This window comes from Oncorhynchus tshawytscha, linkage group LG04, assembly GCF_018296145.1.
Source record: "Oncorhynchus tshawytscha isolate Ot180627B linkage group LG04, Otsh_v2.0, whole genome shotgun sequence".
NCBI lineage: Eukaryota > Metazoa > Chordata > Actinopteri > Salmoniformes > Salmonidae > Oncorhynchus > Oncorhynchus tshawytscha.
Window position 1 is genome coordinate 71424522 of NC_056432.1, and position 23494 is coordinate 71448015.

The 23494-nt window shown below is 43.0% G+C and overlaps 4 protein-coding genes across 8 annotated transcripts in view; 3 read left to right on the plus strand and 1 right to left on the minus strand.

Moving 5' to 3' along the window:
• tars3 (threonyl-tRNA synthetase 3) overlaps nt 1–506 on the plus strand; it is a 20682-nt gene extending 20176 nt beyond the window's left edge. Inside the window, exon 19 of the mRNA XM_024419145.2 lies at nt 1–506. This exon is cut by the window's left edge and continues 353 nt beyond it. The gene's annotated coding sequence lies outside the window, so the exon portion shown is untranslated.
• Nucleotides 507–635: 129 nt separating this feature from the next.
• tm2d3 (TM2 domain containing 3) lies at nt 636–7009 on the plus strand. The gene is made up of 6 exons (XM_024419169.2): nt 636–790; nt 1118–1210; nt 1334–1494; nt 1637–1811; nt 4150–4225; nt 5583–7009. The coding sequence occupies exons 1-6, from the start codon at nt 685–687 to the stop codon at nt 5746–5748; spliced, it is 777 nt and encodes a 258-aa protein (XP_024274937.1). The 5' UTR covers nt 636–684; the 3' UTR covers nt 5749–7009.
• Nucleotides 7010–9780: 2771 nt separating this feature from the next.
• Nucleotides 9781–16352, minus strand: larp6a (La ribonucleoprotein 6, translational regulator a). The gene is made up of 3 exons (XM_024419146.2): nt 15555–16352; nt 12632–12830; nt 9781–12020 (listed from the first exon to the last, which is right to left on the minus strand). The coding sequence occupies exons 1-3, from the start codon at nt 16283–16285 to the stop codon at nt 10902–10904; spliced, it is 2049 nt and encodes a 682-aa protein (XP_024274914.1). The 5' UTR covers nt 16286–16352; the 3' UTR covers nt 9781–10901.
• A 2854-nt stretch (nt 16353–19206) lies between these two features.
• Nucleotides 19207–23494, plus strand: part of LOC112249312 (leucine-rich repeat-containing protein 49) — a 55859-nt gene continuing 51571 nt past the window's right edge. For 2 of the 5 annotated variants that reach the window (XM_042321185.1, XM_042321188.1), the window contains exons 1-7: nt 19209–19497; nt 19830–19898; nt 20088–20163; nt 20252–20485; nt 20656–20764; nt 21545–21748; nt 22951–23017. In XM_042321185.1, the coding sequence (XP_042177119.1) occupies nt 19432–19497; nt 19830–19898; nt 20088–20163; nt 20252–20485; nt 20656–20764; nt 21545–21748; nt 22951–23017 (825 nt within the window). In that variant the 5' untranslated portion in view covers nt 19209–19431. Of the gene's footprint in view, nt 19498–19829; nt 19899–20087; nt 20164–20251; nt 20486–20655; nt 20765–21544; nt 21749–22950; nt 23018–23494 lie in introns of all 5 variants that reach the window. The other 3 variants (XM_042321186.1, XM_042321187.1, XM_024419144.2) reach the window with 3 other exon arrangements.

Here is a 23494-nt window from a genome sequence, read left to right on the forward strand (position 1 = left end):
GTTGAATATGTATGTTTCTTTGATTGTCGAATCAATTTGAAAGAATAGTGTCAGGAAGTGAGAAACAATATTGGTGATAATGTATTTGGTACAGTAGTGCAGGGTTTCTTCAAACTAGGTCCTAAGGCCCCCCCCCTGGTTTCCCATTTAGTTTGTTGCCCTAGCACCACACAGCTGATTCAAATAATCAAAGCTTTTTGATAAGTTGGTTATTTGAATCAGCTGTGTAGTGCTAAGGAAAAAAACAAAACATGCACCCATGGGGGGCCCCAGCACAGAGTTTGGGAAACCCTGCAGTAGTGTATGAAAAACCATGCAATAACATTTTTTTTACACTAATCTGAAGGATAGAATGTGGATGAAGGAAGATGTCATGAGAATATTATTTATTGGGTTGAGGTTAAGCCAAATAAAACACTTTTGGGAAATATTAAATAAAATCATGAAGTAGCTCTGTCCTCTTGTTGGATTGTGTCTTGGAATAAAATATTGTGCCTCCCCTTTTATTTTATTGTTCATTGGAGATGCAAGTAACTTTTTTCATTTGACAAAAAAAATACTTTGACCCTCTTGAGGTCTCTGCTCTTGAATAATCTTGACGTCAAGTAGTAAATTCATACGTCCCCTTTAAATGGGCGGGTCACAAGGCTAAGAAAGGGATTGAAGTTGATTTACGTTGGCACAATGGCTACCGTCAATCAGATTTGGCCATTTGAGAGAAGACGCTACCTAAAAGCCCATGGAATCACAACACTGTTCATTTTGGATCTATGTTTGCGATGTGTGAATGGTAAGGCTATGCAACAAAACATATGATAAAGCGGATTTGTATATACCAGGGCTAGGCATCTGTGATTTATGTTTTTTCTCCCCCCGATGCTAGTTAGCTGGCATAACGCGTTACATTAGCTAGCTAGTTAACACGAGTTTATGGCTAGTATCCACACAATGGTAGTCTACAGCCAATTTACTGTATTCTGGTCCTACTGTATTTTATCTGGCAAGCTAGCTAACTAATGTACAATTGCTCCAGCAAACTGTGTTTATTAGCTTGCTAGCTATAACAGCTAACTACATGATGCACCCTCCCCCTTATATGCCAACTCCTGTCTTCCAGGGTACCTGAGCTCCCCACACGTGGGCCAGGAGCCCCCTTACAGCCGAGATGCTCAGCCAGTCATCGCCAGCCCGGTGGTTCCTTCTCCATCTGGTAAAATCTCCCCAGCCTCCATCCATGGGATGTTTTTATCATGTTGACACTGACAGTGCCTCTTTGGTATGCGGTTACTGAATGAGGTCCATGGGACAACATATCTTGTGAATTATTTTGCAGCATCTCCAACGGATTCAGATGGCTATGCTGCCAACTGCCCCAGTGGGGGTCAATGCAATAGACTGCCTGCTGACTGCTTCAACTGCAGCTATCATCACAACTGTAGCTATGGCAAACCAGCGTCTTTCTCTTGTAAGGCCAAGAGAGGAGTCCACTGCACAGTGAGTTCAGTTCGCCAGTTGGACACAGATTGTTCTTGACAAAGAACAAGGAGCTCCATTTACAAAGAAAGTATGTAACTGTAGCACTTTGTCATTGTGCTGTTGATGCTTCAGTATGCTGTTTATTTTTCTCTGCTTGCAGGTGGAGTCGGGGAAGCAGCAGACCAACTTCTCCCTGTCCATCACGTGCCAGTTCTGCTGGCAGCTGGACCTGTCTCAGTACAGGTGCTCCAACTCAACCAGCTGTATGACCGTTGCCTGCCCTCGCAAACGCTACAACGCCCTCTGCCAAGTACTGGACCACGTACACTGCTTAGGTATACACTTACTGTACAGTGTGTCTGGTTCATTATTATTCAGATACATACACATCCCTCCATATGTATTTGGACAGTTATTATACACTGCTCAAAAAAATAAAGGGAACACTAAAATAACACATCCTAGATCTGAATGAATGAAATATTCTTATTCAATTTTTTCTTTACATAGTTGAATGTGTGGACAACAAAATCACACAAAAATTATCAATGGAAATCAAATTTATCAACCCATGGAGGTCTGGATTTGGAGTCACACTCAAAATTATAGTGGAAAACCACATTACAGGCTGATCCAACTTTGTAATGTCCTTAAAACAAGTGAGTGTCCTCAAAATGAGGCTCAAAATGAGGCTCAGTAGTGTATGTGGCTTCCACGTGCCTGTATGACCTCCCTACAACGCCTGGGCATGCTCCTGATGAGGTGGCGGATGGTCTCCTGAGGGATCTCCTCCCAGACCTGGACTAAAGCATCCGCCAACTCCTGGACAGTCTGTGGTGCAACGTGGCGTTGGTGGATGGAGCGAGACATGATGTCCCAGATGTGCTCAATTGGATTCAGGTCTGGGGAACAGGCGGGCCAGTCCATAGCATCCATGCCATTCCTCTTTCAGGAACTGCTGACACACTCCAGCCACATGAGGTCTAACATTGTCTTGCATTAGGAGGAACCCAGGGCCAACCGCACCAGCATATGGTCTCAAAAGGGGTCTGAGGATCTCATCTCGGTACCTAATGGCAGTCAGGCTACCTCTGGCGAGCACATGGAGGGCTGTGCGGCCCCCCAAAGAAATGCCACCCCACACCATGACTGACCCACTGCCAAACCGGTCATGCTGGAGGATGTTGCAGGCAGCAGAACGTTCTCCACGGCGTCTCCAGACTCTGTCACATCTGTCACATGTGCTCAGTGTGAACCTGCTTTCATCTGTGAAGAGCACAGGGCGCCAGTGGCGAATTTGCCAATCTTGGTGTTCTCTGGCAAATGCCAAACGTCCTGCATGGTGTTGGGCTGTAAACACAACCCCCACCTGTGGACGTCGGCCCTCATACCACCCTCATGGAGTCTGTTTCTGACCGTTTGAGCAGACACATGCACATTTGTGGCCTGCTGGAGGTCATTTTGCAGGGCTCTGGCAGTGCTCCTCCTTGCACAAAGGCGGAGGTAGCGGTCCTGCTGCTGGGTTGTTGCCTATAATTTCCACCTGTTGTCTATTCCATTTGCACAACAGCATGTGAAATTTATTGTCAATTGCTTCCTAAGTGGACAGTTTTTCATTTCACAGAAGTGTGATTACTTGGAGTTACATTGTGTTGTTTTAAGTGTTCCCTTTATTTTTTTGAGCAGTGTATATACTCCAGCATTTTGGACTTGGGATCAAGTGTTTCATGAGGCAACAGTCCAGAAGTATGTCACCTTTTATTTAAGGGTCTTTTCATACATATATTTTACCATTTAGAAATGAAAGCACATTATGTATGTAGTCCCACCCATGTGAAGTAAGTATTTTGTCAAATGTTTAGTATTTGGTTCAATATTCCTTGCACGCGATGACTACATCAAGCTTGTGACTCTACAAACCCCTGGAATGCATTTGCAGTTAGTTTCGGTTGTGTTCTGGGTTATATTTTGTCAAAGTAACTGAATGATGATTTTCTTTCTGAGTAGATAAGATACTTCTAAACACAATTAATCCTGATAATGCCATTATTAAGAAAAACCATGAATGAATCATGAATAATGAGTGAGATGGCATTCAGAGGCTACAACAAAACATGCTGAACTCTCACCATTACCAATATCTGGGGAGAATAGTATTTTTAGGGGCGTATGCTTTTTGTGCCTTTAACCTTCTCACTCATCATTATTACTAATTGATTCAATATCTATAATCATGTTAGCATCCACATGAATGTAGAAGTGTTCAGAAACATCTTCTATTCTTACTTACAATAAAAGTGATTCAAATGGCACAAGACATTATTCACCATTCAGTTCCTATTGGTTAAAACAAACCCCAAACGCAGTTTTTGAGTCACAAGCTTGATGTAGTTTTGGCGTGCAAGGAATATGGAACCAAATTCTAAACTTTTGACTACACTATAAGTTAGTTTGTCCAAATACTTATGACTCCTTCAAATGGGGGGACTAGTTACAGGAAGTGCTTTAAGACCAATATGTATGAAAATACCCTCAAATAAAACATTCTATCTCAAATCTAAAATACTGGAGTATAGAGCCAAATGCTTCACTGTTCAAATGCATATGGAGGGGTGTGTATACTGCCCAAATGCGTATGGAGGGGAGTGTATACTGCCTGTCTTTTGTTCTCAGGTAAAAGAGTATTTCAGAAACGTTTGTACTGCAACTGGACAGGAGGGTACAAGTGGTCTACAGCACTGGCACTCAGGTAAAACCCCTGCACAAGCATACTGTCAAAACCTCTTAAGGATCTGACCCCTTTTTTCAATTTCTGCCTAAAATGATATACCCAAATCTAACTGACTGTAGCTCAGGACCTGAAACAAGGAGATGTATGTTCTTGATACCATTTGAAACTAAACACTTTGAAGTTTGTGGAAATGTGAAATGAATGTAGGAGAATATAACACATTATATCTGGTTAAAGATAATACAAAGAAGAAAATGTGCATTTTAAAAATGTTTTTTACCAGCTTTGAAATGCAAGGCAAAGGCCATAATGTATTATTCCAGCCCAGGCACAGATTTTGCCACTAGATGGCGGCAGTGTATGTGCAAAGTTTAAGACTGATCCAATGAATCATTGTATTTCTGTTCAAAATATTATATCAAGACTGCCCAAATGTGCCTAATTGTTTTATTAATGCATCTAAGTTCATAATTGTGCACTCTCCTCAAACAATAGTGTGGTATTATTTCACTGTAATAGCTACTGTAAATTGGACAGGGCAGTTAGATTAACAAGAATGTAAGCTTTCTACCCATATCAGATATGTCTATGTCTTGGGAAGTGTTTTGTTACTTACAACCTCATGCTAATCGTATTAGCCTACGTTAGCTCAACCATCACGTGGTGGGGGGGGACCGATCCTGTAGAGGATTTATTAAAGGAAGGCTGATAGAAAAAATTATTTGTCTGGTTGAAAACGGCTTATGTGGCATCGATATTAGTCAGAAACATTTATTTTGGTGCCAAAACTGACTACAAAGTCTAAATAGGACAGCATTTTAAGTCAGTATCTTACAAAACTGAGATTTGTGAGATTTATGAAATCAAGAACAACAGTGTTTTCCTTGGGTTTGGTTTAGATTTAAATTCTGTCCACACAGGACTGCTGTCTGGCACGGCTTGCAATACTCAAATCATCCAGAGCACAGGTGCATGTGTGCTGCAGTGCATGCTATCCAATCGTAGCAGCAGAATCAACCTACAGCCCTGCCCATTTCTTTACAGACAGCAGAACTATCAATAATTGACAGTCTTGGGTTGAAAGAACAAGACTTATTCATCACTCAAATCTCTTAAGGACAAAACAAGCAGTGATGAAGGTTAAAAGCAGCGAGTGTCCGTCCTACCACCTCTGACAACAGAACATCAGCCGTAATTTTCTTTTAATTTCCCGACGATTGTACACATTGACTTTGTCAACACCAAGAAGGTGGTCTACTGCTTACGGCCGACGTTCAATATGGTGCGCCTTCCCGCTTAGATGTCCATGTCTTCTATTCTCTTCACTGTTACCAGTAGAATCCCAGTTGTGTTATTGTTGTGTTTCTATCTACAGCATTACACTAGGTGGATTTGGGGCTGACCGGTTCTATCTAGGCCAGTGGAGAGAGGGTCTGGGCAAGCTGTTCAGTTTCGGTGGCCTGGGCATCTGGACCCTGATTGATGTGCTGCTGATTGGAGCGGGCTATGTGGGGCCAGCCGATGGCTCCCTCTACATCTGAGACCTGTGATTGATGCCCACTCCACAGGCATGATGGTTGTAGGGTTGATACCCTCTCCATTTCAGTTTAGACTGTCTGACTGTAAATATCCACTCCATGGAGATGCCATCCCATTATCACACCATCTGCTTGCCCAAACTCCCACTGTCTGCAAAGACTGACTTCTTGTCCCATCTGCCACCAGTGCAGCTTCAAGGTCAGCCTTGTCAGGTCCGCCTCTAGATCATCAAGCCCAAGCATCCTTCACTGATATACTGTAATACAAGCTGCACTGAACATCGTTTTGGAGTTGTTTGGTTAATGGTGATTAGAGTTGGTCAGGCTGATATGGACTGACTGGAGAATGGGCGGTAGGGACAGTTAAGCAGTGCTTGGAATTATATTGTAACAATGGCCACCTATGGTGCTCCATGGTCATGCATAGGAGACCAGTAACCATGGCTACAGAACACAAAATGGACTTATTATTATAATACCGATAACAGAAACAAAAAGTGCTTGGAAGAAAAGCAGTGTTTCTTCCCTGTAGGTTTTGTAAAAGCATGTGGCACCTGCTAAGTGTGGTGGACGGTAATGTGCATCAGTGGATAGCAGATCAACCTTTCAGTGTTCTGTCTGCAAACCAACCAGCAAAAGAGTACTTGAACGGTTATTTTCTTTGGAGTGTAACATTGCAACATGAATGTCAGATTGCTTGGTTGAAAATGGTGTAACGGATGTGAAACGGCTAGCTAGTCACCGGTGGTGCGCGCTAAATAGCGTTTCAATCGGTGATGTCACTTGCTCTGAGACCTTGAAGTAGTGGTTCCCCTTGCTCTGCAAGGGCCGCGGCTTTTGTGGAGCGAGGGGTAACGATGCTTCGTGGGTGACTGCTGTGTGCACAGGGTCCCTGGTTCGCGCCCAGGTATGGGCGAGGGGACGGTCTAAAGTTCTACTGTTACAATGGTATTGCGCTACAACTCTGCATGCCCAAAACACACAATCTGTTCTCATAAAGCTGTGCAGGCTTCAACTAGGTCACTAACTGGTTCAGAATGGTTTTAGTACTAGTTTTCAAAGAACTTGTACAACAGGTTTTTTTCTTCATCGCTATTCGCCCAGCCCGAATGGTTACGATATGTAGCCTCCCATATCCAGAGCTTGAGTATGTGTGCTGCACAAACTGGTGAAAATGTGTTCATGTTCTGGAGGTAGGATTTGTTTTTTTGGAACACTAATGACTATGTTTGAGAATTGTAAATATTAAATTTGTGAAATATTATTGAACTTTGTGCCTTATTGTCTTCAGCCTGCTGTTAGTATTGTCTAGTATTATAAGGATACTTGAATAAACAAAATTGTCTGGTGTTATTTCCATGATGATTGACCTAGAGTCAGTAAATTTCTGTATACACTCCCCATCCCCAGTTCCTCACTTACTGTTATGTACCACCTCCAACAGAATATAAGTGTTTGGCCCAAATTGACTGACCGTCACCTCTACATACCCAGTTAGAATAATAAATGCCAGTCATCCTCACTATGCCATATATCTCAGAGCATGAATACAACCTGTAAGAAATTGTTTCATTTTGGGTTATGTATTTTTAACCAAACACTTCTCAGTTGAGGCTGACGTGTATCTCAACGAGTAGCATCTTAAAATACAACAGCAATAGAACCATATCACCTAGTCATTTCCGATTAAAAACATAAAACTAGACTGTCCAATCGATGATACGAGACAATCAGTACTGAACAGAAGGTCATTCTTAAATTAAATGAAAGCAGTCTTACTGGGTTAATTGACATTTATGGAAACATTGTGAATATCATTACTCCTATGAGCATGTGAGTTCTCTTAAATAATAGTACAGTCATTTGCATGTTCAAATTCATTGAGAGTCAACAATCCTAAGTGAATCAGAACACAACTTCCATAGTGGTGAAATCCCCTAAGATTAGTTTAGAATTGTTAATCGCGAGTGAGGAAGACAAAAGACTTCATTTATTCTTATGCAAGAAACAATTCGTTTGGCATCATTTCACTGGATCTCCCAGCAACAGCAATAGGCTACTGGTTCCTAGGATGTTATACAGTACACTGAACAAAAATATAAATGCAACATGTAAAGTGTTGGTCCCATGTTTCATGAGCTGAAATAAAAAATCCCAGAAATTTTCCATAAGCACAAAAATCTTGTCTATCAAATTTTGTGCACAAATTTGTTAGTGAGCATTTCTCCTTTACTAAGATAATCAATCCACCTGACAGGTGTGGCATATCAAGAAGCTACTTAAATACCATGATCATTACACAGGTGTGCCTTGTGCAGGTGACAATGAAAGGCCACGCAACAATGCCTCAATTTTTGAAGGAGCGTGCAATTGACATGCTGACTGCAGGAATGTCCACGAGAGCTGTTGCCAGATAATTTAATGTTAATTTCCCTACCATGTCATATTAGAGAATTTGGAAGTACGTCCAATAGGCCTCAACTGCAGACCACGTGTATAGTGTCGTGTGGGCCAGCAGTTTACTGATGTCAGCGTTGTGAACAGAGTGCCTCATGGTGGTGGGGTATGGCCGGACAACACAATTGCATCTTATCTATGGCAATTTGAATGCACAGAGATACCACGAAGAGATCCTGAGGCCCATTGTCGCACCATTCATCCGCCGCCATCACCTCATGTTTCAGCATGATAACGCAAGGATCTGTAGCTTTTAGTTTAGTTTTTTTTGCACCAAAGAAAAGTGAAAGACAAAACAGTACTGATAAAAAAAAACAGGTAAAAATGGTGCGCAGGTTAGAGGCCCAAAAGGGCTTATATGAAAACCACACCAATAAGTACAAAAAAAGTTTGTTCAATCAGTTAAGCAAAGCATATGAATTATAATTGCACATAACTCAGTAAACAAGAAAAAACATGTGATTATGTGAGTGAGGCTACATGGAGGGATTATTGGGTAGTTTGGTTCATCAGGCTGACCGGATGAGGTTATGGCAATGTGAAGATAAGAATTCCAGAGTATGGGACCTCTGTATCTGATAGAGAATTAACTATGTGAGGTGTGGCAGTGGGGAGGGTGAATGTTATTGCAGTGTCTTGTGTTATATAGATGGATGTCAGAATTAACCTGGAAGAATCCATTGAAGGGTTTCGGTAAACTGTGTGGGAGGTATACAATTCCTAGAAGCTGAAAATGTCCATTTCTACCATGGCATGCATACTCAGACATGTCACCCATTGAGCATGTTTGAGGTGCTTTGGATTGATGTGTACAACAGCGTGTTGAAATTCCCACCAATATACAGCAATTTCACAGCCTTGAAGAGGATTGGGACAATATTCCACAATCAACAGCCTAATCAACTCTGCATGAGAAATGGTGGTCACATCAGATACTGAATGGTTCTCTGATCCACACTACTTTAAAAAAATATTTTAATTGTGACCAGATGCATATCTGTATTCCCAGTCACATGAAATCCATACATTAGGGCCTAATGAATTTATTTCAGTGGACTGATTTTCTTCTATGAACTGGAACTGAGTAGTTCTAACTTCCAATAGTTATACAGTAATTAATAAATTGATACATGTCATATCTGTATCTTGCTAAAGCTGGATCACACATCAGATTTCATAGCATCCCAGCATGAGATACTGGATTTGAGTCAGACCTTTGTGGTTGCTAAGGAACATTTGAAAGCAATTTCACAGTAATACCAATTAGATCCAGCTATGTAATAGACCTGAATAATGGCTTATCAAATCTGACTGCAATCTGTAACCCATATTTTACAGAGAAGGCTGGTATTGATACTAACGTCCACTCTTTCTTCCAGCTCATGCGCTTCATCTGTGCAGTCAATCTCATGTGATAATGGTGGATCATTGTGGAATGCAGCCAATTGTCTTGTGCATGTGATTAGGTTATTCATTTCAATCTTAGAAACTAAAAAACACTTGACCTTGCGTTATGCGGAATTGGCTTGCCCATTCCTATGTTCCTAATCGAATGTAAATGAAAAATGTTGCCACAAGCAAAATGCAATTTGTGATTTATTTTGTACAATAAAGAAAATGCACATTACCCAAGCTCAGATGTCAAGAGTTCAAGAGCATCTCCATTTTGCACACTCAAACCTGAACATTGCATCCCCCACTACCAGCATGCTACACACTGATTAACCCGACATAGCAGGCGTAAAAGTAACACCTGAAACCAGATCCCCTATATACTGGTCTTGACAAGAAAAATAAGTGTCAGGGGAGGTTCTCTTCTACACTGTTCAACCAATCCAGTAAATGTGTAGGAGTTAAGATGGAGTTGTGTCTTGATAACGTCCAAAAGCAGAAGTCTGATCAGGCTCTTTCCATTTCCCCTGAAAACCAGGTCGTTGGGGACTCGGCAGAAGCTATACACTGATAGAAACAGATTCCAGCCAAGGAAGGCCCCCCCCCATTTAATATTTTTCATTTTTTGCAGAGCTAGGAGAGTAACCCCTACTTTGGAAGCTTAAGTTAGGCATCCAGGAAAAAAATATAAAACATTTAAGGAAAAATAAAAAAGTAGTCCATGTGATAACTGTTCAACCTTCTGGCAGGGAAAGTATGGTCACAGTTTAAGGAGCAAACTCAATAGACACTCAATGTCTCAATAGATACTCAATAGACAAAAATAGCAAAAGGCATATGGTGATATCCACGCCATGTGCCCATACCACTGTTCACACCATCCATACAAAATGAGATTTTACACACTAAGACTGACACTGGAAACTTTCCAGTAAAATAGGGTTACTGAAGTAAATCTCTGCCCCGCCCCATGCTCAACACCTTAGATAGCAATGGGAGGTGACAAATACCATTACTTGTGTCAAATACAGTACTCAATTTTGAATTTAATAAACTCAAAATGTACCTTAAATATTCATAAATTAGGCGTCACCATGTTTTTAAACAAAATATTGTATAAAAAGTATAACAAAAGACAGGCAAATCTCCAAACTATTAAACAGAATAAATCTACGACCATTCAAATGTGGGGCGGGGGATGAAGAATGTCAATGTCGTGGCCAAAGGACTGGGCCAAATCTCATCGCTGTACTCAGTGTACTGCTTTAGAACTGGGGGCATAGGGGGAGGTGGGTGGGTTCTGAGTGTCAGGTTTGGGTAGAAGCGGTCTTCTCTCCCCTCTCAGCAACACCAATGGACACACCACAGTGAAAACCACGTGTTCCATCAGGCCCACGCGGTAGACGCATTACACCTGGCGGAAGCCCGTCTGCGCCCTGGATCTTTCGACCCAGCATGGGGCTCCCTACTGGGCTGCTCTCCTGTGAGGCCACCTGCCTGCGCCTCTGGACCCAAGGGCTACCGGACGGTGTTAGGCTGCTGTCTGAGGAGTAGTCCGCCCAACGTCGCCCAGCCTCAGGGCTCAGTCTGCCCTCACTGGCCAAAGGAGACTTATGGGAGTGGGGAGACTTACGTTGGGAGCATGGGCTGGCCCGGGGGCTCGACCAGGGGCTGGTGCGTGGGGACACAGCTGGGCTCAGGTGATTGTTCTGGAACGTGGCACCCCCTCCAGTGGGACTTAGCTTATTGACAGAGCGGGATTTGCGGGCCAGTCTGGGGGAGGTGGGGTTGCTCTCAGTATCTGAGGAGCTACAGGCAGAGTCGTCGAGATACTGAAGCTCCCGTACCCGACTGTTGAGTGAGTGGCTCTTCCTCATTCCTCCTACTCCCTCCTCGCGCTGACGCTGATCTTTAGGGGCCTTCTTCTTGGGAGGCTTGGTGCCGATCAGGACCACCTTCAACCCCAGAGACCCTGTCCCCTCCTCGCTGCCCACAGCCTCGTTGGCTTTGACTGCAGCCTCCACCTCCTCATACTCCACGATGGCGCACTCCTCAGTGCTCAGCTGTGTGTAGCGGCCACTCAGCTTCTTCAGGTCGGCTGGCAGGTCCTTGCCAAGCTTCAGCACCCTCACAGAGGCTATGGCTCCATATGTTCCAAACGCTTTCAGCAGCAGCTTCATCAGTTGTTCCTGTTGGGTAGCGCCGCCCTCACTCCCGTCGCCAGCCCCACCCTCCATCGCCACACCCAGCTCTGGCCAGCTCTGCAGCTCGCTGAGTAGCAGCATACGGCTTGGTAGAGACTCACTGGCAAACACAGGCACTGTTGATCTGCGACGCACTTTGCGCCCCTCATCATTTAGCTCAAGTATTGTCGAGTGGCGCAGAGCATATGCAGTTGTTCTCCAGTCTCGCGTCAAGTGCTTCACCTGGGAGGAAAACAACTGTTAGAGATGATCGGAAGCGAAAGTCAGTACTTTTACAGGCAGCATCCTGTATGAGAACTTCCTTTGTTTATTCATACATCCTGAAAACTAAAAAGCCATGGTTCTGATGGCAGTATGATAACATAAACAGCCACATATCTAGAATTAGATTATTTATATGTAAGCAACAGCTATCAAAAGGCAAATCAAGTTACTGGCTACTACTAAGTGTTGTTTAACAGTTCCTAAATTTCAAACTTTTGTTGGTAAATACAGCAACAAATTTGCTGTTATTGTTAGCTCCTCTTAGAAACTAAAACAATTACAGTATTCATGCAGCTGTGAACATTAGAAATTAAACCAGTAGAGGAGAAACAGATTTTTCTTGGAAGTGTAAACTGAAAAAGGAAACAGCCAAAATCAATGAGCCTGTATGAGCCTCATTCACACCAGATGCTCCCGCCGCCAACTCATGTGAGAATACACTTCCTAGCACCAACAGCTTGCCATATTGACACTAGGAACAGCTGTTGCATTCAGTTATATGAGCCCCCAGGGAATTCAATTGATATTTCAATATCAAGACACCAAACTGTAAGCAGATCAAACATTACCTTCTTGAAGGAGGTGAGCAGTTTGACACTGACGAAGCCCAGCTTGTTGCGTCGGACGTGTTTGAGCAGGAAGGCATCGTGTTCCAGGTTCTCATCCGACAGGTAGTACTCGATCTGGGCCACCAGCTTCTGGGTCAGCTCTGGGTCTGGGGGCTGCCAGCTCTCCTCCTCCAGCTCACCGCCACTCGTGCCAGCGCCACTGAGAAAGATAATGGATAACATGCCAGTTCACAGAGACACAAGGCAGGAGCTTAACCGATTTGGCAGGAGAACTGATCAAAACAGCCTCAGCCATTACCCATGGCAACATGCTGAAGAGAGCTGCTGGAGATCTGCCATCTTGACTCTTTCCTCAGATTTCATTTTCAGATTCTTCCTGTGACAGTAGTGACAGGCTGCCTAACCACAGTGTGACCATCACACTGCTCTCTGCCAGAACCGCAACACCACAGGGTGTCCCGCCAACATGAACAGAAATTTCTAAGACCTCTCCATCTGAAGGGTGCCGAGTCAGCCACACTACATGCCTCCCCCACAGGGACATTTACCATATCAGCCAGACTTCAAAATCAAACAATGTAGTCATTTACTGCCTGCCACACCAAAACAAAGGTTTAATCAAAGCTCTATTGACAGAGGCCTTTAAAATTTGCACAGGTATGCCAGGCCAGCATTGCCGGCTGCAATAAGAGTGAATGTCTGAATGACATTACTGTGTCGATGAGTCATCCTCCTCACACAGCGATCCCATCCCGCAGGCTAGGCAAGACACTAGTCGAATAACCCAGACAACGTAATGATTGCAGCATCCAACCCACTGTGTTAAAGTCAGGGGAAGCCCTTCAACAAAATATGTGGGCGCAACACCGCCGCCGCACACAACACCACTGTAAAGGGACCAATTGTCATCCTCTGATTCTCTCCTGCCACAATAATAAGCTGGTCAAAGAGCATCAATGAGTAGTTCACTGGTTACAAAAGTACAATGTGAAAACTAAAAAAATGTTCCATGCCCCTAAACAAGTGCAACATTGTTGCAAGTGAGGAACACCACAAGACTGACTATGATGTATTGGCTGACCTGGCTAAGATTATGAATTTATTTCAGACTACCTAAATTAAACATACCAACCACATAGCCATATATTAGCACTCGGTCACAGGGATTTACAAGGGCAAAAATAGCCAGCCTGGTCTCAGACTAGACATAACATAGTAAATGTAAACCCGAACACTCAATTTAGTATGATACGTTTCGTATGGTTAAGACCGGTTAGTCAAAACCTGTTACGGCTAGAGGTTCCGCTAGCGGAACATTTCGACAACATCCGGTGAAATTGCGGAGCACGAAATTCAAATGAGAAATATTTAACTTTCATAAAATCACTAGTGCAATACACCAAAATAGAAAAACTTAACTTCTTGTTAATCCTGCCACCATCTCAGATTTCAAAAAGGCTTTATGGTGAAAGCAAACCATGAGACTAAGGACAGCACAACCATCATACAAACACATGATCATATTTCAACACACCAGGCGCGACAACTCAGAAATAACGATATAATTCATTCCTTACCTTTGAACATCTGTTGGCACTTCAAAATGTCCCATAAAGATCACAAATTGTCCTTTTGTGCGATAAATTCCATCGTTATATCCCCAAAATGTCAATTTCTTTGGCGCGTTTGTTTCAGAAAAACACTGGTTCCAACTCGCCCAACATGACTACAATTGATCTAATAAATTACCTGTAAACTTGGTCCAAACAACTTTCCTAATCACACTTTAGGTATTTTAAAACGTAAATAAATCGATCAAATTTAAGACTGAATACTGTGTTCAATAGCGGATAAAATTAAAGTGGAGCGAGTTCCAAGTCCCGCGCTCCAAACAGTCCACTTGGCTCGACTCCCAGAAAGAGAAGGTCTACTTCATTTCTCAAAGGAAAAACAACCAATTTCTAAAGACTTAACATCTAGTGGAAGCCATAGGAACTGCAACCAGATGCCTCAAATCTAGTATCCCATAGAAATCAGTTCTCAAAATAATCCTGGATGGTTTGTCCTCAGGGTTTCAGCTGCCAAATAAGTGCTGTTAGACAGACATGATTTTAATAGTTTTAGAAACTTTAGAGTGTTATCTATCAATTATATGCATATCCTAGCTTATGGGCCCGAGAAACTGGCAGTTTATTTTGGGCACGCTGTTCATCCGGACGTGAAAATAGCACCCCCTAGACCAAAGCGGTCTACAACACAAATGTGTTCTCTAACCAAGCTAACGTTAGCCACAACAATGTGTAAAAATATCTAAGTGTGGAATTCGTAACTTGTCACACATTTTGCAAATTGCATTTCCTAACATATCATACAAGATGGATGGACATCCACAAATGAATACATACTGCACCATACGAAACTTAACATCTGAACCTATTTGGAGTGCCCCGGATTTACATTTACTATTGTAATGAAACAGGCAGGGAGCAGGCCTCGAACCCTCGACCTTCTAGCCCGAAGTCCAGCGTGCAATCGATTGTGCCCCAAAAGCTTGTACGGGCGGCAGAGTCGATATTCGCGCTTATAAACCGTACGTCTGAGTCCAGGTTGTATTGAGTCCAGGTTGAGAAAGCAGGGGATGACGCAGGGGATTTAGAGCAATGAGTGTAAAGGTGCCATCCAAATCGGCCTCTTTTTTTTACGTCAATGGGATTACAATGCCCGTCCACAGGTGGTTAGAAGCTGTCTGGCATTTACCATAACTCTACACTGTGGAATTTAAGTTCACATTGAAATATCACGAAACGACAAAAAGGAAAGTATGCAGTATTTTAGCATACATAAGGTTCATTCCAATAACAAACAATCAAATCAGAACGTTAGAAAGGAGGATACAACAGACATTACAAGACAAAACACTTACCTGGATTTATCATGTCTTCCAAATTCGTCTTCACTACAGCTGCCTCCGAGGAAATCGAGATTGTTTGAGGACACCTCCTCCTCTGGTTCCTCGTCGTCTGCCGCTTGAATAGCCACTGTTATCATCACTTGAGTCCCCATCTCCTGCAGGTGTTGATCCACAATTATTACCTCGTCGATTTCCCGTCCCGCTGACGAACCTAATGCAGATTCTATATGTTTCTGAAACTCCATGGTGGCACTCGTCATTTTACCCGAAATAAATGCGTTTTCACCCGGTTCGTTCACTTCCTCCTCGGCTACACCAGTGGTAGTGCTTTCATGAAAGCATTTATTCCCTGTAATACAACAATTGAAGTCGCAAGAATACGGGGCACACACACCTCGACGCTTTTGACACCCACACCGGTGGATGGCCAAGGAAGCCCCGAAGATGCGCTCCACAGCTTGCCAGAGCCCCCAAATTCTACCCCACGGAGAACCCTGGGGTGGCGTGGAGCTAGCAGCTAGCGAGACGCAGCTAGGAACTGGGGAGACCGAGGGGATGGAGCCGTCTTGTAAGGTTACTTCCTGATATGTAAGAAGCGTTCTGCTTTTGAAACGCGCTCTGGGATTGGGCCATGTCATCTTTCCGCACTCATCCCCAATCCACCAGCAAACTCCAAGATGAAGCCAAGAGGGAGGGAGGAGAAAATAGAGACAACGGATAAATGCGTTTACCAATGTTTGCATTTTTGTGTATTTTTCCCTTCGTCACTATTTCTAGTAAACACTGGCTGCTATTTCACACGTGTCCTAAATAAGGGGACGTTGAAGTGTAAATGCCACGTGCTGTTATGCAATTGGGGAAATTGCAATGCACCAATCATGAAGGCCGACCCATTTCTCAGAACCTGCAAATTGGATAATAGGCTTTTAGCATTAGACCGCAGGGGTTGTTGAGGGATTTGCTATGGGGAAGGACACAAATAAACGACACCAGAGTATATAGTGTCATGAAGCATTACTGTCAGCAGTGGCTTTTACTTTATTTTAGATTGTGCATGCCTATAATAAAATAGCCCTTTGCAACAAAATTATTAACACAGTTTTGAAGATGTCAGGATTTCCATAATCCAATTCATGGTCTGTTGTCTCCAAACCTACACCCCATTGGCCCAAACCTTCAGTGCGCCGCGTATGACACTCGCTGACTGTTTTTAATTGTAGGAGTGTATCATATCCTACATGGACTTGTAAATCATCACCCACACCACAATTGCTACACCATTGCTAATACAGTTGCCAGGCCTGAGATGACTTGATGTTTTCTCCACCCTGTTGGCAAGAGTTGTACAGCTGGTGGACTGACTCATACTCTGAACCACATGTCCTGCCGCAGCAGTGCTGTACCTCCCAGTGCCACAAGCCAGGAGCAGACATCAATCAGATAATGGCCCTGCAGGAAGATGTTCCAACATCCCCCCAACAGCTTATCTGTCAGGTGTCTGCAGCAGGAAACAGCCCCAATAGAGACATGAGTTGCACCCCAAATGGCACCATATTCCATTTAAAGTGCACTACAATTAACCAGGGCCCATAGGGAATAGGCTGCCATTTGGGACACCTTTGGCAGGAGTAAGCTGATTGCTATAAACTGAGCTGAGTTAAAATGAGCTCCCCTCTCTTGATCAGAGCAGAGCCGGTATTTCCTCTTTGTCCAGACTGAATGCAATTGTGACCACCATTAGCCTGTACTTAACATTCAACAACAAGGGTGTTAATTTGTTCATTTGTAATCCTACAAAGCATCTTACATATGTTGGTTTATTTTAAATGTACACATGTCTTTGTCTGTATGATTTTGTCCATTCTGGACATCTGGATAGAGAAAGCTGAACAATTGCTTTATTATTCTGTTTTTACAAGGTTTAATTTACCATCTACACTTTAGTTATATTTGATATGTGTTTTTCCTGTGTCCCAATTGGGAAGAATCTGAAGGGAAATATATCAATCAGTAGTCATGAGATTCTTAGGAACATTGTGAAACATTTTGCTTTTTGAGCTTGTGAATGTGATGCAATCTTTCACAAAATCATCTGATACATGATTGGGCAATCCTGCCTTGAATGAAAGATGTTTGGAGTAAAGTTGAAGGAAAATATGCATGTATGTCTTTGTAAATATACATGCCCTGGTGATAATAGAGAATCCTTTGTGAGTCTGTCCTAGGTGACTGTCAGAAGGTGTGTGTTTCTCATCCATGCATACATGTACGTCAGCTATTACTGTATGTGGAACAAACTGACTCTGTGGGTCCAGACTCCAGCACCTTTCTTTGACAGAAAATCTCTATTGTTCGCAGTCTGTAAATGCTCTGTGCTGTAACCTACAGTATATAACTCACTACTGATATTGAAGGGTTTGCTTAGTTTTATCGCCAACAAAAAATACAATGTTTCTTTCTTTTGTCTTATTAAGGATTCTGTTTCTCCCTAAAGGATGCTAGATCTTATGTTTTTCGATTTACAGATGAGTGCAGCATTTTACTTCTGCTCCACATCACTCCCTCATTCTGAGCCAGACAAGATATTTATAGACCTCTGTACCCCAGAGAGCTCTGACTGGCCAAGTCCCCATGCATAATACATAACGACAGACAATTTACATTGATCCCTGTGTCTTAGCGGCATGTTTTTTATTGGCAATTGTGAGATATATATCACATTCATATAATCCACTTCATCATGCCCACATCATGCCCTCATGCCTGCAGAAGTGATTGACAGCAGAACCATAATTATATGCTTTGATGTGGGACAATTATCTCTGAAGTATACTAACCATTATTTGTTCTGTATGTGGTAAATAAATGATTACAAAAGTGACATTGTGTCACAACAGAAGTAGCTAGGTCAATTGTGGAAGAACTGTCATTTATACAGAGCATTCCATTATCTGCTTGTCACAAAAGATTACAACATCATCTCCCACAAATGTGTCAGTTTTATGAATATATTAATATATCCTTGTGATGAGCATGTGTGTGGGATGTCGCTTTGATGGGTCTGAGTGAGAGTCCATTCCTAGCTCTTATCCTTTCTAGTTGAGAGACAGTGTAACCAATGCTTTATAACAATGAGAGGGTCACCAGTGGAGAGTTTTTTCTTTTAAAAAGTGTTTATGAGTGCATCACTAATAGTGTAAGAGGACACGGCTATGAAATAGGTCTTTGGATTACTTCCTTACTTGTATCGCTCATACAAATGAATAATGGATGCGGTTAGGTGCGTGATAGCCTAACCTTGCCTAAAACCGAGACCTAGGGTTTAGCTCAGCAGGCTAACACATTCTTGTCAAATTGGTGGCGTGACCCAGATTTGGTCAGTGATTCCTATAAACTGGGGTTATTGCGGAGAAGGTGATAACCTTGCCTGAGACTTGATAACAGGTAACGTTAACCTAATACCTAGGCTTTAGCTCAGGATATAACCGTATAGTGGAATGCCGAATAGAAGACATGTAAAAAAGTAGATTAGGCAGAAATTGGATTTTCAGTCCTAACCAAATTAACAATAATGATCTATTCCATTCTATTCATATTCTACCGGTAATTCTACAAGCGGAACCTTTCATTTTTAGAGTTGTTGGCGGGATTACTTATATTGAGACAGGATGTGGTGTAACCAAGGTAGAAGTGTTTTCGTTTCCATAGAAACGATGGGCGTTGCCAGCGAAGTTAGTGCTGTGTCAGTGACATGATGAGCCATTTTTACATTGTAGAATCAGTTCACAACAATACATTTTAAAATAATTAGCATTGACGTTAAACAACAAAACTGGTTAGTTAGCCACATTATAGCAAGCGGACTAGCAACGTTGTAACACTAGCAAAAATGCGGCCACAAAGACAGCAGACCAACAACAATACAGCCATTACAGGAAGGTGTCTTTCTCCCACGGTAAGAACAATGTGTCCAAATAAATAATCTTTACTTTCTCTCTGTCTTTATTAGGAAAGAGTTAGCATGCTAGCTAGCTTATCCAGAAAGCTAATGCAACTATGTAACAGTCATATAAATTAGCAAGATTGCTATCTATCTAGCTGACGTTACAGTGGCTGGGTTGCATGTTGTTGCTCCACAAATGCATGAATATTATCAAGCCTGCTGCATTAAGCCTGCTGTCTAGAGAGAAAAGTAACCATATAGTGGACTCTTGGCTTAGTTGTTGTTCGTCTATTGTTACAATTGCCAGTCTTAAGTTGCCTCATCTTTTTCTGTCATTCCCCCAGGTCAACAGCTATAAACTGCACTTTACAGCAGTGAACTCTCAAATACCAGAGAGAAATGTTCAGAGACCAGTGAGTTTGCCTTTGTAGATAGATCCACAGTGAGGAGTGTCCCCATTCCCCAAATTATACTATTTCAATGAGACAATGCATGAACATGGAAAGCATGACATTGTGTCTTGAGTGCCCTTTAATTATCATAATTATATATTTCTAATTCATTACATTTCTAATTATATTTCTAATTCATTTATTTGACAGCTGGACGTCCGATGGTCTAAAGACTTTACAAACGGGATAAACATGGACACCATGAAAATGAATCCACCAAGACAAGGTCCTACCACCTGACTAAATTACAAGACACCGTGACAGTCTCTTACCTGTCCCCGTCTTCTCTGTCTCACCATTTACTTTCTCTCCAGACAGCAGGCTTAATGCAGACAGTGGCGGCGGCAGGCCTCTCCACACCCCTGTGCTGGCGTTTGTCAGTGAGTTTATGGGCCCTGAGCGTCCCCTCATACCCCCAGCTGCTGCTCTACCCAGTGGGCTGACTGGTGACCTGGGGCCACAGCCACACAGAGTGAAGCCTAGGAGAGCAACAAACAGTGCAGGGGCCATCAACTCCCACAGTACCTCACCCCTCACCCTGCCAACTGGTGAGTGACTGCACTCAGGAACCTCCCCCTCTCTTCAGCAGTGCCAGCCCCCCTGCTTTTTGTCATGGATCAAAGTCAGTCTAATGGAACATTCTGCTCTGTGCTCAAGTTAAATACTTCTGGACATGTAAAACCTGATGCTTTTCTGAACAAATGTGTCTTTGTAACAGGACCAGGTGATGCCATATCATTGAGTGAGAATTCTCCCTCTAGTTTTCCAATTGCCTTTCGTTCCCGTGATGACAGTGCTTTGAGTCCTGAGCGACTAGATTTGGACAGGTAGGCTAAAACACTCATGGCTTTGTTTGTTCAGTGGTCTATGTTGAGCTTCTCAGTACACTGTCCTGCAATGGAATGCCAAGTTTGTAATTGCTTGGACTCACCAGTAGGGTGCAGCAAAGTCCCTCATAAAGATTATCCTGCCCTCTGACAGTGCATGTCAACTTTGCAGGCGTGAAAGAAACACCTGAAACTAGATCCTCTATATACTGGTTTTGATGAGAATGGCGAAAAAAAACTGCCAGGGGAAGTTCTCTTCTGCACTGTTCAAACAATCCAGTAAATTTGGAGGAGGAGTTAAGATGGAGTGTCGCCGGGCACGTTCAGCAGGAATGAACGTTTTGGAATATTCAGATAGGCTATGTAGATCAAACTTGCATCTCTAATATGTAGAATAAGGAATCACATCGGCTCTATTCATGTCATTTCTATCTGCAACGTTCGAGAACGTTTGGCACTGAACATGGCCTTGTTAACATCCAAAAGCGGAAGTCTTGTCACAGGCTCTCTTTCCATTTCCCCTGAAATCCGGATCATTCGTTTGTTGGGGACTCAGCAGAGACTAGTCAACAATAAACCATATCCATAGCCTCATCCACTTAGAATAATGAGATCTCCTGAACCCATCCTGCCAGTGTTGGAAGGCAGACAGTGTGGTATCAGGTGGCTTGTACCTTTTTTACTGTGAGCCCTCTCTCCTCTGCATCATAACAAGATAATACAGGGTCATCCTCTCACAGAGTGGTGTTGTTGACAATGCTTTTGTGTTTTGTGTGTCAGGCGTGGTCTGGAGGAGTGTCCCCTGCTGGAGGGCATGGGTAGGCTGCGGCTGCTTAACTTTCAGCACAACCTCATCACGCACATCCACAATCTGTCTCATCTGCGGCACCTGGCCTTCCTAGACCTATATGACAACCACATCTCCCAGATGTCTGGCATCTCAGCCCTGGCCTCTCTCAGAGTGCTTATGCTGGGCAAGAACAGGTTTGTGTTATGTTTCTCAAGCATACAAACAGAACAATAAGATGGGAGCTCCCAATCATTTTGGTGCTTTTACAGTGCATGGTTTCAAGGACAGATGAAAAACCTTTTTTTTTTAAATAATAATTTTACCCCTTTTTCTCCCCAATTTCGTGGTGTCCAATTGGTAGTTACAGTCTTGTCTCATCGCTGCAACTCCCATACAGACTCGGGAGAGGCAAAGGTTGAGAGCCGTGTGTCCTCCGAAACACAACCCAACCAAGCCACGCTGCTTCTTGACAGAATGCCTTCATAACCCGGAAGCCAGCCACACCAATGTTTCGGAGGAAACACCGTACACCTGGCTACCGTGTCAGCGTGCATGCGCCACAGGTCCTGCCACAGGAGTTGCTAGAGCGCGATGGGACAAGGACATCCCTGCCGGCCAAACCCTCCCCCTAACCTGGACGATGCTGGGCCAATTGTGCGCCGCCCCATGGGTCTCCCTGTGTCGGCCGGCTCAGATGAAAAACTTTTTATGCTGTCTTTTTTTGGTGGGATTTTTCTTTACATTTATAAAGATGTTACCGTAGGGATATGCACATCCTGCTTTTTGGATTAAGTGATACTGTATGACCGCCACAGCACAGCTAGCCTATATATCAACCTCCATTGAAAAGTGCTTTCCTGCAGGTACCCAATTTCTGTACCAAACCATACCACTGTTCTCTTTGTGAATCTTACATCTAACATCACCTTACTTTAAAACTAAAGGTCAGGAGGGAGGAAGATTAAAGTCACAAATCATGGCAAATGCCACCGGGATCCCATTGCTGAGGTCTGGTTTTGTTCCAGAGTCTGTAAAACCTGACATTTGTCTTTTTAGAACCCACTTTCAGAACAGTCTGCGGTACCGTTCAAGCAAAGCATACCACAGATTTAGGTTTCTGATAGGTTACAGTCCCTTGGAAATTCTAACTTCCCAGTTTGGTCTGTATAGACAATCCTGGATGACAGGACAGTGGAAAACAGTCAACTTAACCATCAGTAGAAAATCAATTCCTACCGCTCTTTGACAATCCCATTTCCTTGTGCCTGGTAACCATTCAGTTAGCAGATGGGATACCAGCTCTTTGTCATAGTAATGTTGTGTTATAGGAGAGATATCTTGGATAGAATACCAGAGAGGGTGATGTTAATATTATTGTCTGTTTAATGTTTTGCAGAATCCAGAGGATATGCAGTCTGGATAACCTGACTAAACTAGATGTTCTGGACTTGCATGGCAATCAGGTACCATGTTTCAAACCTTAGAAAATTATAACTTCACTTACATTCCTTTTTGTTCTCTAAATATACACCCACATGTATTTATTGTCTGTAATGTTGTTTGCAATACTGTGACCAGTGGGGGACTGTGATATCTAGCTGTGAGGTTCAGCAAGAGCAGAGAGGCACTACCACCTCCCCCATACTGCCGGTTGGTTACTACGTCACTGACTCTGGGCCCCTACAGTTAAGCTCAAGCAGGCTTGGCTGCAGGAAAGCAAATGCATTGGTTCCTGTTGTGAGGGTTTTGAGTACATTCTATATTCAGTCGTGTGAAGGCAGTGAGTTATATTTGTACTTTTAGTTGAAACTCAGTGCTCTCTCAGCCATCGTTACTAGAGTACTTTACCTTTCTTTTGTTTTCCCACCAAATTAAAACATATTTAGGAGCTTACTTCCACACATCCCAGTCTTGCTCTGGGTTACCTTACAGTACTTCTT